The sequence below is a fragment of the Micrasema longulum genome, unplaced genomic scaffold (assembly GCF_059751315.1).
Source record: "Micrasema longulum isolate JH-2025_06_02 unplaced genomic scaffold, ASM5975131v1 h1tg000133l, whole genome shotgun sequence".
NCBI classification, from domain to species: domain Eukaryota; kingdom Metazoa; phylum Arthropoda; class Insecta; order Trichoptera; family Brachycentridae; genus Micrasema; species Micrasema longulum.
The window spans coordinates 520,735-537,281 of NW_028277339.1; the positions used below are offsets into that span (position 1 = coordinate 520,735).

The following is a 16,547-nucleotide window of genomic DNA, read 5'->3' on the forward strand; positions in this document are numbered from 1 at the left end:
CAAACATACATACTCATGCATGTTATGCATACAATGATATTTTCCCTAAATATTGGGAAATTTTGTTTAAATGGTATCACCTTTTTAAGTCTGGCACACAGAATTTCAACTGTCATTTACATCGCGGAAAAACTGTTTCACACTTTTATGATAACTGTTTAAACAATCTTCTTTCCAAATTATGTTTATAACTTCAAATAATATTTCTATTGCCAAATTTTTAAACTTTCTGCATCGTAATTTATTGATGTAAAGACTTTATTCTTCCTAAACATGTGTCAATCGCATGTCACAATTTAGTAAAATTTCAAAATTAAACACATAAACTAAATGGTCAATTACACTGAACCTACTTTGAATTTAGTTTGAGGCAACAATTTACGCATTTTTTTATTTACCTTGATTTTATCCACCATTTTCTGCAAACGCGGCGGCGTGCGGCTCGGCGTCTTTCGACTGATCTAATGAGTTTCAAAATTTTTTAAAACAACACTGGGGTTATGAAAAACGTTAATTGGGGGAGTATTTTAATGATAACGGATGGAAAAAATGGGACCTAAACATTTCGGCGTAAAAAGCTGGAAAATGACAAATTGAGGAATGTAAAGATGAGGTTTTACTGTATTTTAAAATTTGTTTTTAAAGTATCTTAACTAGTTTCTTAAGTTTTGTAACTTGTCCAGAACTATACATATTATTCCTTTTATGTGAATCTCACGTTTCATAACTATAATATAAAATGCACAAGTTCTTTAGCAAAAAAAAATTTAAACAATCACATTATGGAATGGTTTTTGTTAAAAATTTATTAAATCAATCTACTGGAGTTTATTTTTAGAAATTAACTATAGTATTTCTTTTATTCTGTAGTTTTAATATCAATTCTTGATCAGCTTATTTCGGTCACAAATTGTTATTTATTTCAAAAGTTTATTTATTTCTTGAGTTTAGTCTGTACAGTGGAATTTATTTAAGACAAAGATTTTACAACCTAACCTAATATTATAAAGCGATTATAAAACTACATTCAAGATTGTTTATAAACATTATTTAACTTTTGAATTTGAATAATCAGTTGGGTTCCAAATAAGCAAATCAATACTTTTTAAGGGGGCCTCATTTAGCGAAGTTGCATCTGTGCAATAAACCACTTAATTGCTAAATAATAACTGATTGTTATTTCCTGACTTGTTTCTACATCCGAAAATTCAAGCACATTTTTATCATCTTAAATAACACTTAGGTATGCTTTCTTTGAAAAAAATCACTAGTTTTTGTCTTAGACAATATCCACTTATTTTTATTGGAATTATATTTTTTCGTACTATGCGTATTGGTTAAGGTTTTTGGTTCAAATTAATGACCATTTTGTGCTTTGTAGGTGCCACTAAAGTATATGTTCGATGTAAGTTCTTTTGTCAGGTAGTTTTCTCACAAAATGAATACATTGCCAAAATAAAAACATGTGCTTAAAAATAATGTGTGTAATCAAATGATATTTTTTTATGAAGTGTTAACTTATAACAGTCGAAAGTTCTCTTATTAAAAGTGCCAGAAAATCTGAAAATTACTTTTCAGCCAGCCAATTTTGATGCCTATGTTGTGCCTTTCAAAGATTTTTCAATATGTATACCATGTTAATTTGTAAGTTGTCAATTATAATTAATACATAAATGCTAATCTTTATCTGCCTTCTTGTATTTCCCCGATGTTAGAAACATGGTTATTTACGTTATTTACCTATCTGTGTAAGAATAATAAATGAGAATACACAATCTCATAATGATTTTTTAAATGCAATTTTTAATTTCTTTCCATTATAATATTTTTCAATTTGAAGAAAGTAAAATGTTTATATGGTATATAGGGTTATATGTAATTGATTTAGTCTTAAAAATTCATAATAATAAATCTAACTTTAAACGTTTAAATATTTTTATAACTAAGATCTTTTAGATTTTTTTGAATGTTAATTTATATGCTTTGAAAATAAACAACCCTCCGCTAATCTGTATTTTATAAATCAGATACAAAATTTTACAATCATAGTCTATTTATACAATGTAGTTGTCTTTTTAACGGGAAATTAAGTACTAATTTTTAAATGTTTCTTTTTTCATAAAAATCCCAATTAAATAATTAATTTTACTTTATGAAAATTAAAATATCACTTAAAACCTGAAAAAGAGATTGCGAATTCTTGAAACTATTTTTTTTTCTATATAAATGTAATTGTTCTGTACTGTCTTGTTGAATTGAAAGGTAATTCATAACATTACTGTATTATAAAAATACTGTTTTGAATTTTACAATGATACATACATACCTATGTAGTATAATTCAGCTTGAAGTCAGAATCAAGTACCTAACCTTAATTCCTTAAATAATTTTGGTTACAGACTCGACTTGTTGAGATTGATAGACCCTGTATTGCTTTTCCTTTATTTGCAGATGGCAAACTATTCAGTTGTTTTACCTTTTAGTTATTTTCACATCTCTGTCAGTGCAACCTAGTGGGAAATTTTCTTATTTTAATTAAAATATTTTTAATGATTGGTTTTCAACCATGACCAATAAATTGGCCTATTTGTGAGTTTTACAACCCTTGAATTTCATAAGCTAAATATTGGCTTTTACGGCCAGTCTAAATTTAAGTTCTTAAAAGAATGTATGTTCTGCAGAAATATATGTTTGTTAATTAAACTTAAGCAAAAACAAATTTTGAACTCTAATAAATGTTTTATCTGACTTACTCTGATCTTTTCACTCATTTTTTAAAACAATATCTTTAATTTTATATCCACACCATTATTAAGAGGTCTGATGATTGATGTGTTATGAAAATGAAAATCAATCTCAACACAGAGCCCTGTCACAATTTCGTTTTATAAGTTCATTTGTTTTTCATATATCCACCGCACTCTCAACGTATTTCGCCTGTGTTCCTGCTCAAATGATACAAATGAATTTATAAGACAAAGTGGTTACAGAATGAGGCCTCAGCTCTATTGCAAGAGAGGCTTGCATGCCTAAAATGGAATATTATGGAAAAAACACATTTCCCACATAATTGGTTGCTTTCGTGTTGTAATGGCTTTACTGCAATGAAATTACAAAACGAAGTAATTACAGAATAAGGTCTAGCTCAGCTCTATTCAAGAGAGCTATCTAAAATGGAATACATATTATGAAAAAAATATTTTTCTCTTGATTGCCTCTTTGTTGACGCTCGACTCAATGGGTTCCGGGTTCAATTCCCGGTGAGAATACAATTTTTTTATTATTTTTAAATCCGAGTATTCTGTGACAAATCCACCACTGTAATTGGCCTTCTTTGGCCTGTTGTGCAAAAAAATAAAAGGCATACATAAATATATTGAATATTAAGATTTTTCAATAAAAAAGTACATCTATTTTGACATACTGTGGGTTTGGGCGTGAAGTCAGATAGTTTTGGTAATTAAAAGTCCAGTTGATTAGTAATTGAAATATATTTAAAACGTTTATTAGTATACACAATGTACAATAGTTTCAAAACATGATTAATATGATGAAGTCAAAAATTTCTTATTTAATAATATATTTAAACATGTTGATAAAGATGGACTTATGAAGTGTGCAATATAATTTTATAATATACGAGATGTGGATTAAGTGTTAGTAAGAAAATGGTTCGAAAAGTCAAAAGTCATATTTTATTTAGGTAAATTAAGTTTTTTAGGTAAATGGGAGAGCCTTCGTCATGGTTGTGTTGCCATTTTTATTCTTGCCGACTCTCGGGATTTGTTTTGGATCTCGGCTGTTCTTAGAGTGATGCCGAAGATATCTTCGTGATAACGATCTTCCTCCTGAAACCACAGAATTTATAATATATTTCAATCTAAATAAGTGTAATAAAGCTGCATTTAATTTTTCTGTTTACAAAAGTATTTTTTCATTTAGTTTATCTGACAATTTAAAAATCAAATTTATATTTACTTCGCGATACTTTCTGATTTCTATGTACAGTAAGCAATCTTTTGTTCTAACAAAACATGAAAAACAACAGAAAAAAATATTTTACCTGTGTACATTGTTTGCTAACTGCCATAGTTTTTCTATCATATTTAGTAAAAGAGTGAATCAAATAAATATATTTACAGATTAATGTTGGTATTGCTTATTGACTGGGTTAATGATTTTAAAGTATCGAGATATTTTCTAAAAGGAAATGGAACAACCATTCAGAATAATAAATAAAGGTCACCTTCAATCGAAGAACGAATTCATGAGCATCTTGATCCGTCATATCTCCGTACTTTTTGACAATCTTTTTGAGCGTTTGGCAAACGTGTTCGGCCATCGTGCAGTCTCCACATACGTAGAAGTGTCCTTGTTGCTCCACTAGTATGTTGTATAGCTGCTTCCCTTCCTGCTCTGCCAGTCCTTGCACATAGGTCTGCAAAATTCGGACAAATGTAAATACTTACCCAGACATAATGTTGCTCGGAGAACCGGGAAATATTGCACCACAACAGCATGAAAGGTCCAACTGTGACATTTGGCACAGAACACCCAAGTTTGAGATTTTTTTTTGCTGTTACCTCACCGGAAATCAATTATGTAACCTCTGAACATGAGACAAGCATCGCCATTACATCACTGAAGTCAGAAATATAATTATATTGTAATGATTGTAGAACAACGGCGCATGTGATTTTCTTCAACTTTACATGAGAATGGTTTAAATTTATGTCAACTTAACAACAATTAACTAACCCAAGTATCAATATATACAACCATACATATTTTGTTTTCAAACCTTGAATATAAAGCCTTTCTTTTTTTTTTAAGCCAATCAACAGGCTTATGGAAGCCCTAACAGATTGGCATTAATGAGTATACACATATATATATAATACATAACACTTTTTAACAGATTTAACGTAGGCTTCGTATATGATTTTATTCTCTGTTTGATAATCTTTTAAATAAAAAATAGATAGCTTAATGATGCTACTTTATTCATTAGAATTTTACGAGTAACTTAAGAATCTTAAGTCTTACGAGTAAGTATGCAATATTTGTTTATACCTTGGGTATGCCTTCCTCTCTAGATAGAGCCAAGAACACCTTGCTGAGAACTCCCTGCTCCTTCATCAGCTGCTTCTCCTCGCTGTAGAGATCCATGGTCCTGGTGCGACAGCCGAAGAAGAGCCAAGCTTCGCCTATGGCAACCCCCTGCTTCAGAGCCTGATGCTGGCGGTGGTGCCAGAAGCCTCGGAAGGGAGCTATTCCAGTCCCAGGACCGACTAGGATAATGGGGCGAGAGGTGTCTGCCGGCAGGTGGAAACTCAGAGCACTGGAATTCATGTTTACAATTATTAAAAAAAAAACATATGTACATAGGGCGTTGGTACTCCAATCGCAGCACATCTGGATTTTTTTTGTTACATAGAAGATAAAGTGATCAGTCTTAGACTTCAGGTGTCAGTCCAGAAACAACGAAATATTGCAGTGCATAACCATCTTTAAAACAAATACTTAACATCTCTCTATCATCATTTCATGACATTGAGATGGACATTTCTACGACACCTAAACTGGAGATTCAGGTATACCAATCTAAATTACATCTCTTCCTGTAAAAAGCACCACTTGCTTAGTTTAGAAGATTGCCGTATGTATCATTAGTGATGGCCCCTGGTTACCGCCTCATTGAGCTGTCTCTTTCATGTGCTAGCCGCTTGTACAAACTATGCTCAGAATTCTCCACTTGTATGTTTTAGCCCATGAATATAATCCTAACTATGTTTTATTTTAATGTTTTTTAGAATTGTATTTGTGATGAAAAATGCATTACCATTTTTAAAAATCAAATATGCTTCTAATACTTAGTAGCTTTACTTTGGATATTTGTCATTAGTTTCGTTGTATGTATATTTTGTTTATTATATAGTTAATCTGTGTTCCTGTTGATATCTCCGAAAACTTAATTAAATAAGATAAATAAAAATAAAATAAGGTAATCGTTCTTACGCTCCTGGTTCCAATTCAGGAATAATTAAATATTGTTGTAACAATTAAATATAGTGCAAACCAATATTTCGTGTCTTTTCTAAAAGAAATTGAACCTAGGAACTTAGCATGGTAGGCGAACGCGCCAATCACAGCACTGCAAGGCGGAATTATCTCCACTCGTGTACCCTTTTTGGGATTTTTCCATGTAAGTCAGGATTTTTACAGTCTAAATTCTGGTTTTATTTCACATATAGAACAACCATATTCTTTATCAGCTCAAACACGGAATTTACACTACCGGCCCTTATAGAATTTCAAATGACCTTATACAATACATGTTTATCTTAATTTAAATATTTATTTTATTAATTACAATGTACAGAAGATCATTTGATGTTTTATCATACTTATGGAAAATATGGTGAGGACTGATCGAGAGGTGATCCGTTGTAACAAATATAAAAATATTAGAGCGAGTGATAGTGGATCGTTTTGCTGTTGCTTTTTGCTATGTTGTCTATGGGTGCGATAGACACCTACGTATGCCCCACCACCACACACATCATACTATCTTGGACCGGTCGTACTTACTTAGATACATGCAATATATACATGGGAAAACATAATGTATTGTATTCAAGTAATACAATTATCAGGAATTTTGCATATCCTGATAATGCTGGCACTCGTGAATCTAGATTATTTGAGTTTTACTGTATATATAAGAAAAGTTTATACATATATTGTAATTTTCTACTTATGGTATTACTATGTAAATGTGAGTTATTTATACCAAAATAAAGATTATCGTTTCTTGATATATTTTTGAAATTTCCGCGATGACCTATACTTTATTCTACTCTACAGTACTTACTTCCTTATGAATACATAAACTTCATCTCCTGGTTTTAAATCTTTCAAGTAGTTTGAGCACACGCCGTAGTGGGTATTACCATCTGAAATGAAAAAAATAAAATAGTATCCATATTATTTATTTTATATCTAGATATTTTATATCTGAAATGAAAAAAATAAAATAATATCCATATTATTTATTTTATATCTATATGACCATAAAACTAATTATGCTTATCACTCTGCCTTGCCTATAATTCTTAGGTCTGCCATCAAATATCCCAGTCTTGATATATTCAAAAGCATGTTATTTTGTTTCATGCGATCACTGAATCAAATTCAACTGTAACCATATCTCTCCCATTTCCTTTCCTAGCTTGTCAATTTTTTTTCCCTTAAGGACATTAATGTTATATGATATCAATTGTATCATCATAGATGACAAACTTAAATAGGAGGCTTATTCTGAAGCGCTAACTAACAAACTCGGAAATTATTAGAGTTATATTAAAAAATCCTTTCCGTTGTGAATCGGAACATTTATTTCATAAAGACAGCATATTAAAAGTAAGACAAGTGTTCATGAAGACACTTCTATAAGACATTTATAAAAACAAAACATCACACATCATCACCCATACGAAAAACACTAGATATTAAACTGAAGGTAAATTAATATTCCAAAGACATTTTATTTTTATGGACCCTATACAACATGCTCCCACAAGAAATATTGTGTTTAGCTGGAAATAAATTAAAAAATTGTACAAAAGAGTGGCTTTTAAAAATGGCAAGGAGACAGTTGGAGCTTGTTTTTTAGTCAGTGTGTCGTATTTCGAAAAATTTTATTTTAACAAATTTCACTAGATTTTATTATTTTCTATCAGTTTATACCTTTTTTGAGTTTTCTTATAAATATTTCTTTCAGTTTCATGCAAAAATAAAATTAAACATTTTTTTAACTCCATCATTTTTGTAAGATTTTCATGTCTTTTTTAAAATATTATTTAATTTTTATCAGTTTTTTAAAATATATTACTAAGACTAATGAATGCTGAACTTTATAAAAAAATATGTAAATGCCGCCTACATCAGAACAGGTACTAAAAAATACCTAGTGAGGATAAACAGTGTCTAATACGTTTACATATGCATGAATTATGTCATACCCAAAACCGGTACAACTTTTGCTCAGAGACATCTCTCATTTATCGCACCGAGAGTGTTCAATATTTTGGAAGAGTATATTGAGCTCTCAAGGACAAAAACTATTTTCAAGAAAGTAGTTAAGGACTGGATTTTCCTTAGTGGGAGGGATTTGAGTAGGAAACTCCTTGATGATTTTCCGAATGTTTGAGTTTACTGTTTACCATATTGATGTACCATATATATATGTATTGAAAAAATATATCTTCTTTATGTTTCTGATTCTATATTTGTGGTGATATACTCATGTGTCCTGTCAGTAGTTAATTAGTTAATTGCTAGTCCCATCTCAACACAGGGCTTGAGTCCCATCGAGTTGGGACTTATGTCTCAAACAATGTACAATAAACTTATTTATGTAAATAAATAAATTTATAAATTTTATTTTATTTTTACTTCATTGTATATACCACATACCATTGTCACTGTTTTGCAAACAAAACATATTGTATTATTTACTATAATAAACGCTGATTTTCGAACTGAACCAAATAGTTTTATCTATATTCTTGAACTTATTGCTATAAAATAATATATTTTTAGCAATAAGTACTGTATGTATATCGTCCTTTTGTATATAGAGGGTGTTCTTTAAACCCGGTCACATCCGAAACCACGATGATCAGAATGAGCAAGAAGACATATTAGCACATTAAAACAATTTTTTAGAACGAATAAAATTTACAAAAATAAAATATTAAATAAAATAACTGGTTGCTTACTTCTGCTGGGGAGAAACAAGGAGAGGGAGAGGGAAGTCTGATACACTGTAAACCGCGTGGCCACGCCCCCCTCGCTTCTCCCCTGCAGAAGTTAGCAACAATTTGTTTTTTAAATATTTTATTTTTAAAAATTCAAATTCAAATAAGAAAACTGACTTTGGGTTTGGTAGGTGACCACAGCAACAGTGATGTGGACACGGTTGGGATGGGCCAGGGGACTGGAGCTGATGCTGTAGAACCTCGGCTGAAGAGGTGATAGTTGGGCGGCCAGGGCAGCAGCATGCGGCTTGGCAGATTTGAACTGTCGTAGAGTATCCACCAGCGTCGGTGTGCCCCAGTGACGCCAGTCCTCGAAGGCATTTGCGTCCTACAAAAATATTAACATTTTGTTTACTAGTACTAAACATAAAAACATCACGCACTCCTGTGAGTTCTTACTTTTATTTATGTCTTAGATTCAGTGTTATTAATTTGTTTTTAATTTCAAGGAGACACAGAAATGGTAGTAGAAGACACATAGAATTAAGAATAGTCCAGAAGAAGCGTTGAATCATATTTGAATACATCGGACTGTGTCCAATAATTCTCCCACTTAGACACACTTTCGCCGCGCGCATACATTAAGTCGCCGGGTAATGTTGCTTGATGGGGAAAAAAAATAATCATAACACAAATGTAAGGTAAAAAAAAACCATCTGTTAATTTCTCTAAAATTTTATTGTGCACGCGGAAACATCCATTGACACAACAAATTAGATAAATAAAGGGTCATTTAATAAGAGTAATTGAATTTACGAACTTTGAACTTAAAATATAAAACAAATTTTATTTGACACAAAACGGATATTTTTATATCATGCCAAATAATATTTGATGTTTTAAAGATAATGTCGTTCAAATGTTCCCCACGGCGTTGTTTAATACGGGGTCTAATTTTCATTAGTTGTTTTATTAAATGAGCAAAGTAGGGTAAAAAAAATTCTACCCTGGCAACAATAACGGAATTTCCATTTTGTTTCTTCGACAATCTGACATATGGAAAAATAATTCAATTTTTAAGTAATTCATTTGCTACTTAAACATTCGTTTGTTAATTACACATGAAATGTGATGCCATCCCGTTTCTTTAAGATCCTAGCAGTATTTCTACACTTTAAAAGGACACAACACGGCATAGTTGTATTCTAAACAGGAGTTGCGTACTTAGCGACGTCTGCAAAGAAACTAATGGGGCAAAACGTAAACCTACTCATTTATGAGTAGTTAAATCGCCTTCTGTTTGATGTGCGTATGCGGTTTCTAGACTATTCTTAATTCTACGAGAAGACATCATGATCTCTCAAATGCTGTATTGCTTACTCAGTGAAATTGTTTTTTTTTTTTTCTAAATATCTGCAAATTCAATCATTTCGTTTTAAAAATATTTTCCTTTGAAATAAATATACCCCTAAAAAGAATCCTTTACTGAGACAATTATTCTACAATTACAAAAAAAAATGTTGATTATGATGATTGTGATTGTTTCATGTGTAAAACAAAAACCAATTGTTTTCAATTGATGTTGTATCATTTGAACTATAACATTTCAACTATGTCGGCCTCGTGATATAATGGTCAGCGCGTTTGTCTACCACTCAAGAGGCCTCGGGTTCGATTCCCGACATGGTTGATACGAAATATTTATTTATAGGGTGTTTTCACACAAGGAATATTTCATAATCCCTGGACTGGTACATGAAGCGTAAGACTGATCATCTTACCTTCATGTAACAAAAAAAAAACAAGATATGCTGCAACTGGTGCAACAATGCAGTGCCCTATGCACTATCAGGTACGGAAAGGAAATGATGACGATGAACTATAAAGGTGAACTTTACAATGCATTAGGCATGTGGAACTCACCCGGAAACCAATTCCCACTGTCATATGACCTACCGTCATCTTAAGGACGGTGCAGAAGATAAATAATGCCTATGGGGATATTTGTAGTATACATAAACAAAAATTAAATCAATCAATCAAAAATACTGATTACCTAGCACTGATATCAAATTACCGACAGTATGTAAAATAAAAGACGACCCCACTCGGAAGTAAAAAGAACACTACGGACATCTATTGTTCGAGCAGGTAGCATCAGTTAATCAATCCGTAGAAGAGAGTAGTCAAGAGTTCCATTCAGATACTTATGTAGTTGATTAGATTAGTGGCATTCAATTAGCACCATTGTTTTCGTGCTGCATAACCAATGTCTGTATTTTATTCAACATGCAATAAATACGTAGCGAATCATAAAGTTGTTTTCTTTTGTCACCTCCAACTTTGGTAGAAGCTCCCTGCATCCACAAACATGTATCCTACAGCCATAAAATGGACTTTTATATCTTGAAAATGAATTTTTTTTTTATGTAAGATGATTTCATTTTATTATTTATTATTCTGCTACAGGTAATTTTAATATTGTTTTGTTCAGATATTTAAAACTTGATAAGAATGTGTTAATGTTTGTAAATAATGTCTTATTTTTTCGTACCACTGACAAATACTCTAGCTTTGTCTTGTCCTCTTGGTCATCACAGCAGGAAGCCAGGTAGGCAAGTAGACTCGTGCACGGAGATGATGTGATATCCAAAAATCTGGCGAACAGTTCCCTGAGGGTGCAAGTTGGAAGACGCTCGTGTTGTTCCCATATGCGCTCCACACCTGGAAAACATAATGTTTATTACACAATGTACCATTTTACTCTCTATCATTAGAAGCTTTCACAAGAACTTCCATATTCTTAGTCTGGGGGATCGTCATCTGGTATCAGACAAGGGGATCCTTTATAATCTTGATAGCTTGATCTTGATCCTACAAATGATCGAATCCAACCAATGCATTCATATGAAATTGATCATTGATCCCGAAAATTTAGTCCGCGTTTCTTACTTAATAAAAAATTAAAATAGTTTTCATTTATACTTAAAATAGGCTATTGTGATAACATCATTTTCATATTACTTTTGACAATTACCAAAACGGTATGCTAAACGATCGTCTTTATTTATCTACCGATCGATAACAAACTTGGCCACTTTAACGTTTACGTTTAACGATACGTTCACTCAGGAAGACAGTAAAACAGATGGAAAAAGAGTATAACTAAATTTATTTTTTATAGTGGCAACATTTTACACCTAGATGTTTTTATATGTTAATAGAGCAAAATATAGCCACATTATCTGTACATCTAGGCGCTCGTTTTCAAAGCTGACAGTTATGTCAGAATTTAATTCGACTTCGAAATTGACTTATTTCTATCTCATATTTTAATAGGCTTTAGACTAATAGACAAAAACAAAAAAAAAACACGTTTTCAATAATTGTCACAACTGAAAATTAACTCCTTACCATTGGATGTATGGTTCTCCCTGAGCAATTGCAGTTGGATCGGCTTATCTGGGTCATCCACTCCCTGAACTCTGGTTAGAAGTTCATCAACCATTTCCTTCCTGTTGCATGGTAAGATACCCACGTGGTCTCCAGGTTGGTACTGCAGTTCTTCCTATAATTTTAAGGAATTGCACGGCGTGTATATAAAGTTTTATACAAAGGCTAAAACCGTAATTGGAAAAAGCACTTAGAAGAATTTAAATTCAAAACAGCGAAAAAAAAGCGACAATACAATTTATTGATGTGAGTGAGACGATTTTGTTTTGATTCCCGTGTTTAGGCGGAAGAATACAGTCCTGTGTGAGATAATAAAAGTTCTTTTTTAGACTCAATTGGTAAAATTTCTTGAAAACATAAATTCGCCTCACAGTGTACTGGTAAGCTTGTTCGAGTGAAAGCAGGTTCGATTCCTGTCAAGGTTTACATGAACTATTGGTTTAAATGGTGATTTTACGTTGCAATACTTTATTGCCTGCGGACTGACACCCGAAGCGTAAAATTAGTCAACTTGCCTGCATAAAATAGATTATTCAAAAACGCTACATTTAGTTAAGCGACGCAGTGCTCCATGTCCTGATGGCCAGTGTTTGAAAATATGTACTGTTCATTTTTTGGATCAGTTGGTTAACGAACCCTTATCTAGGCAGAACGATTTTTTTAAAACATATTTCACTGTTAAAACGGCTTCAGAATCTTAAATTGAATTGAGGATAATGCAGATAATAACGAAAAACATGATAAAGCAGTTTTAACTGAATGCGGTTTTACTTGTGTTTTAGTTCATGAAATCATATTTTGTATCCTATAGATCAGTGGCGAACGGTGATTTTATTTACAGGTAAGCTATAAAAAAAACATTTATGTTTACCTACATAGTAGGTACATAATTATATTATATTTTATATATATTTTTTTATATTTTTTATTTTATTAGGGAAATCAACAGTTCTACATACATATTTTTAGTAAACAAACAGATATAGTGTATAAACTCAGAACCAATAACAGATTTCCACATAGTATACAAAGTTAGTAAAGAATAAATATATTACAAATCAAATAAATACATACAATTTATACATATAAAAATGTTATTTTAAAGTACTCAATAATCAAAGATTTTTTAAATATTAATTTTAAGAACATTAAGTTACTGTAAATTGGGCGGGATAAGGACAAAAATGCTTGAAGAGAGGATAAGGAGGGGGGGGGGGGGGAGATGTGCATATTTATTATTATAATGTCTACTAAGCTACATAATACATTTTTAGTTTAAATTTTAAATCTGACAGAGTGATGTTTGTATAATCTATATTTTTAAATTTTGTATTGTACATTGAAAAAGTCCTACGAAAAAAAGCATTTTTAACATACGATGTTTTACTTGTTGGTACATGAAACAGGTGGTACCGTCTACAAATCCTGGCTGGCACATGTATTGTTATTAAACCAAGCAGCTCTGTACAGTCAACCATTCCTGTCACAATTTTGTAAAGCAGTAGTTGGTAGTAGTAGTAGCAGTAGCAGTATATATACATACTATAAATTGCTATTTTTTCTGAGGTTCTGTATCAACTCTCATCTATGAAATCAACTCAAACGACGTAACTTCGTGATATGTTATATTATGTAGCCATATTATCCATTAATTTAATACATAACTTATAAAAAAGTTTATAAAAAATTGATCAATGAATTCAGTCAGTATTGGGAATCTCATAACGATTAAAATGTCAACTGGCCGATTTGTTCTGAAGATGAATACTGCCAAAAACGGCCGCGACGAGCGCCACATGTGTTGCGAGTCATTTGTCAAAAGTATCATCTAAATGAAAAAGTGGCCCTCAAGAAATAATGTTTGAAATACTGTTTTCTAAATCGAGAATCTCCAAAGAAACTGTGTAGTCTGCAAGTTTACTCCAGGAGAAAAATCCCGCCACTGGGTTTAAGGTGTTCAGAATATAGTACACTTATTTGTATGAAAAAATAAGCTAGAGCACTCGGCTAGTTCCTTGGCTCATTGCTGGTGATGTTTTAATTGGAAATGACATGTGGAATGTGGATGCTCACATATAAGCAAAAAGGAGAATTTTACACAGTACCCATGTAAAGTTATTGAAGGTATTAAAAGGTAAAAGAAAAAAAAAACGCAAAGAAAAAAAAGGTTTTTAATAAAGACGTATCTTCAACATACCCCGATTATGAATTCCAAGAACATAGTGGCGCGGCTGGAGGACTCTCCATGCAGGTTCCTGACCTTCACCACGGGGCACGCGTACACCTTCCTGCTGGTGCTGCTCCTCAGGGTCTTCAGCAAGGAAACTCCAGTCTGGCAGTCGTCCGGAACGAAGAACCTCACGGTACTGTTGGACAGGGCCAAGGTTCCCAGGGCGTCGGTAACGTCGGACATGGTATTCTCGTCGTCGAGACAAAATGCCTCGCAGGACACCTTTAATGTGATAAAAGGAAGATATTAATGTATATATATCAGGGTGAAAGATCAGGGGATTCGTGAAAATCACTTTGACTTTTTGTATTTTGCTTGCACGCACTTAAAAAATACCTACCGTAAACTTATTTTTTTTGCAAAAAACTTTAAAAAAATTTCAACACATTTTATTATGTACCTACCCACTTTAATGTAGCATTGTACCTTTATTGATGTATATTTAAAGCATAATGTAATTCGACAGTATAATTTTTTTTATTATTAGATAAATACTCACATTTTAAATGGTTATAACATGAAACACTTGAATTTTAATTTTATATCTGTCATGTAAAAGCCCTCTGGACGTATCAAGCAATATATTTACTTTATTTTTATTTTTTATTATTATACGTCTTTATTCAACAAAATACACACGTTATTACAAAATAAATACTATTTAAGAATGAAAATATAAAGTATTAAAACATATTTGTCCCGATAAACTATTAAATAATAGTTTGTCATCGGGTGCTCAGACATTAGTTTTTATTAATATTCAAGTGCAGACATAATATTGTACACATATGCAATAATGAACATATATTTAATATGTTTTTGATGCTGTGAAAAAATAAATGATTTTAATATTTTTGAAAAGAGAAAAACGTGCCTTCATCGATACTCTTTCTTAAAAAAAATTTTGGCTGTTTTGGGGTGCGCAAAACGGGAACATGAGACCTTGATTTTGTCGATTTTAACTAAGCATAATCAGTCCGAGGGGCAGTTGTATTTTTCGCACAGTATTCGGGAAGGCATCTACAAGAGAGTGACAGAAAAAACTTATTACAACTCGTAACAGAAATTAGAATATTTGTATTAATCAACAAACTATTGAAATAAATTATTTTTAAAAAGGTTTTGCGTTATTTTTTTATATTTTTTTAAAGGAATAACCCGCTAAGCCTTTATTTAGAGGCTTGTCAGCAGGTGAGATAGAGGGGATATGGAAGGAGGTAATGAAAAATACACTACAACACCCAGACCGATTGAAAAAAAATCTTTCATGGATTTTTCTCTTGCAACTGGCGGGAATCGAACCCGTGACGCCAAATTCACAGTTAGCCGTCTTACCAACTGCCCCACATCGCCTGTCTATAATAAAATATCTATCAAACTTACAATATTATTTTATTGTTTTTTTTTCAGAATACGGAATACGGAAAAAAAACAATTTATATCATTTCGTCATTTGAATTTTAACAAAAAGGTTTCTACCTTTTTACTAAGCTCTTTATTGTACCATTTTTAATACAATTTACAAGTTTTAAGCAAATATATTATTTTCATACTTACGCACCCATACACAAGCACCCTCTCCCTCATTCATTCCCACACGCACATGTATCCTCTCCCTCATTCATTCACGCATACACACATTCACATGAATACAAACGTCACACAAATACAATTACTAAACTTCTTTTCTTATGTATTATGTGTCATTATATTTACAGTGGATTTTTTTAATTGGCTTTAGTATTGTTAAGATTTTTCTAATTATTTTGTTTATGTAATAGCTGTAAAAATCCCAAATAAAATAAAATAAAATAAATAAAATAAAATAAAATAAAATAAAATAAAATAAAATAAAATAAAATAAAATAAAATAAATAAATAAAATTATAAAAAATGGCATGTACTCAAACAGTTTTATTTTTAACCTGAGAATATTAAAATCATAAATCATAAGCTTTTAACAAACCTGAGACTTATGAGGAAGAAAATAAGGTTCGTATTATTTGCAGTCCGCCCTTAATATATTTCTTTTCTTAGAGTAAAAATCTTTTTCGTTTTATGATTGTTGAGGAACATCAATCCGCGGTTCTCCTTTATAATGT

The 16,547-nt window shown here is 31.7% G+C and overlaps 1 protein-coding gene across 3 annotated transcripts in view; it reads right to left on the reverse strand.

Moving 5' to 3' along the window:
* Positions 1-3,476: 3,476 nt before the first annotated feature.
* The window catches only part of Nos (Nitric oxide synthase), a 436,979-nt gene continuing 423,908 nt past the window's right edge, over positions 3,477-16,547 (reverse strand). For all 3 annotated transcript variants that reach the window (XM_088241938.1, XM_088241932.1, XM_088241947.1), the window contains 8 exons: positions 14,413-14,667; positions 12,177-12,330; positions 11,317-11,486; positions 8,940-9,150; positions 6,875-6,956; positions 5,074-5,341; positions 4,247-4,438; positions 3,477-3,848 (listed from right to left, as the gene is read on the reverse strand). In XM_088241938.1, coding sequence (XP_088098064.1) covers positions 3,741-3,848; positions 4,247-4,438; positions 5,074-5,341; positions 6,875-6,956; positions 8,940-9,150; positions 11,317-11,486; positions 12,177-12,330; positions 14,413-14,667 — 1,440 coding nt within the window. In that variant the 3' untranslated portion in view covers positions 3,477-3,740. The remainder of the gene's footprint in view (positions 3,849-4,246; positions 4,439-5,073; positions 5,342-6,874; positions 6,957-8,939; positions 9,151-11,316; positions 11,487-12,176; positions 12,331-14,412; positions 14,668-16,547) is intronic.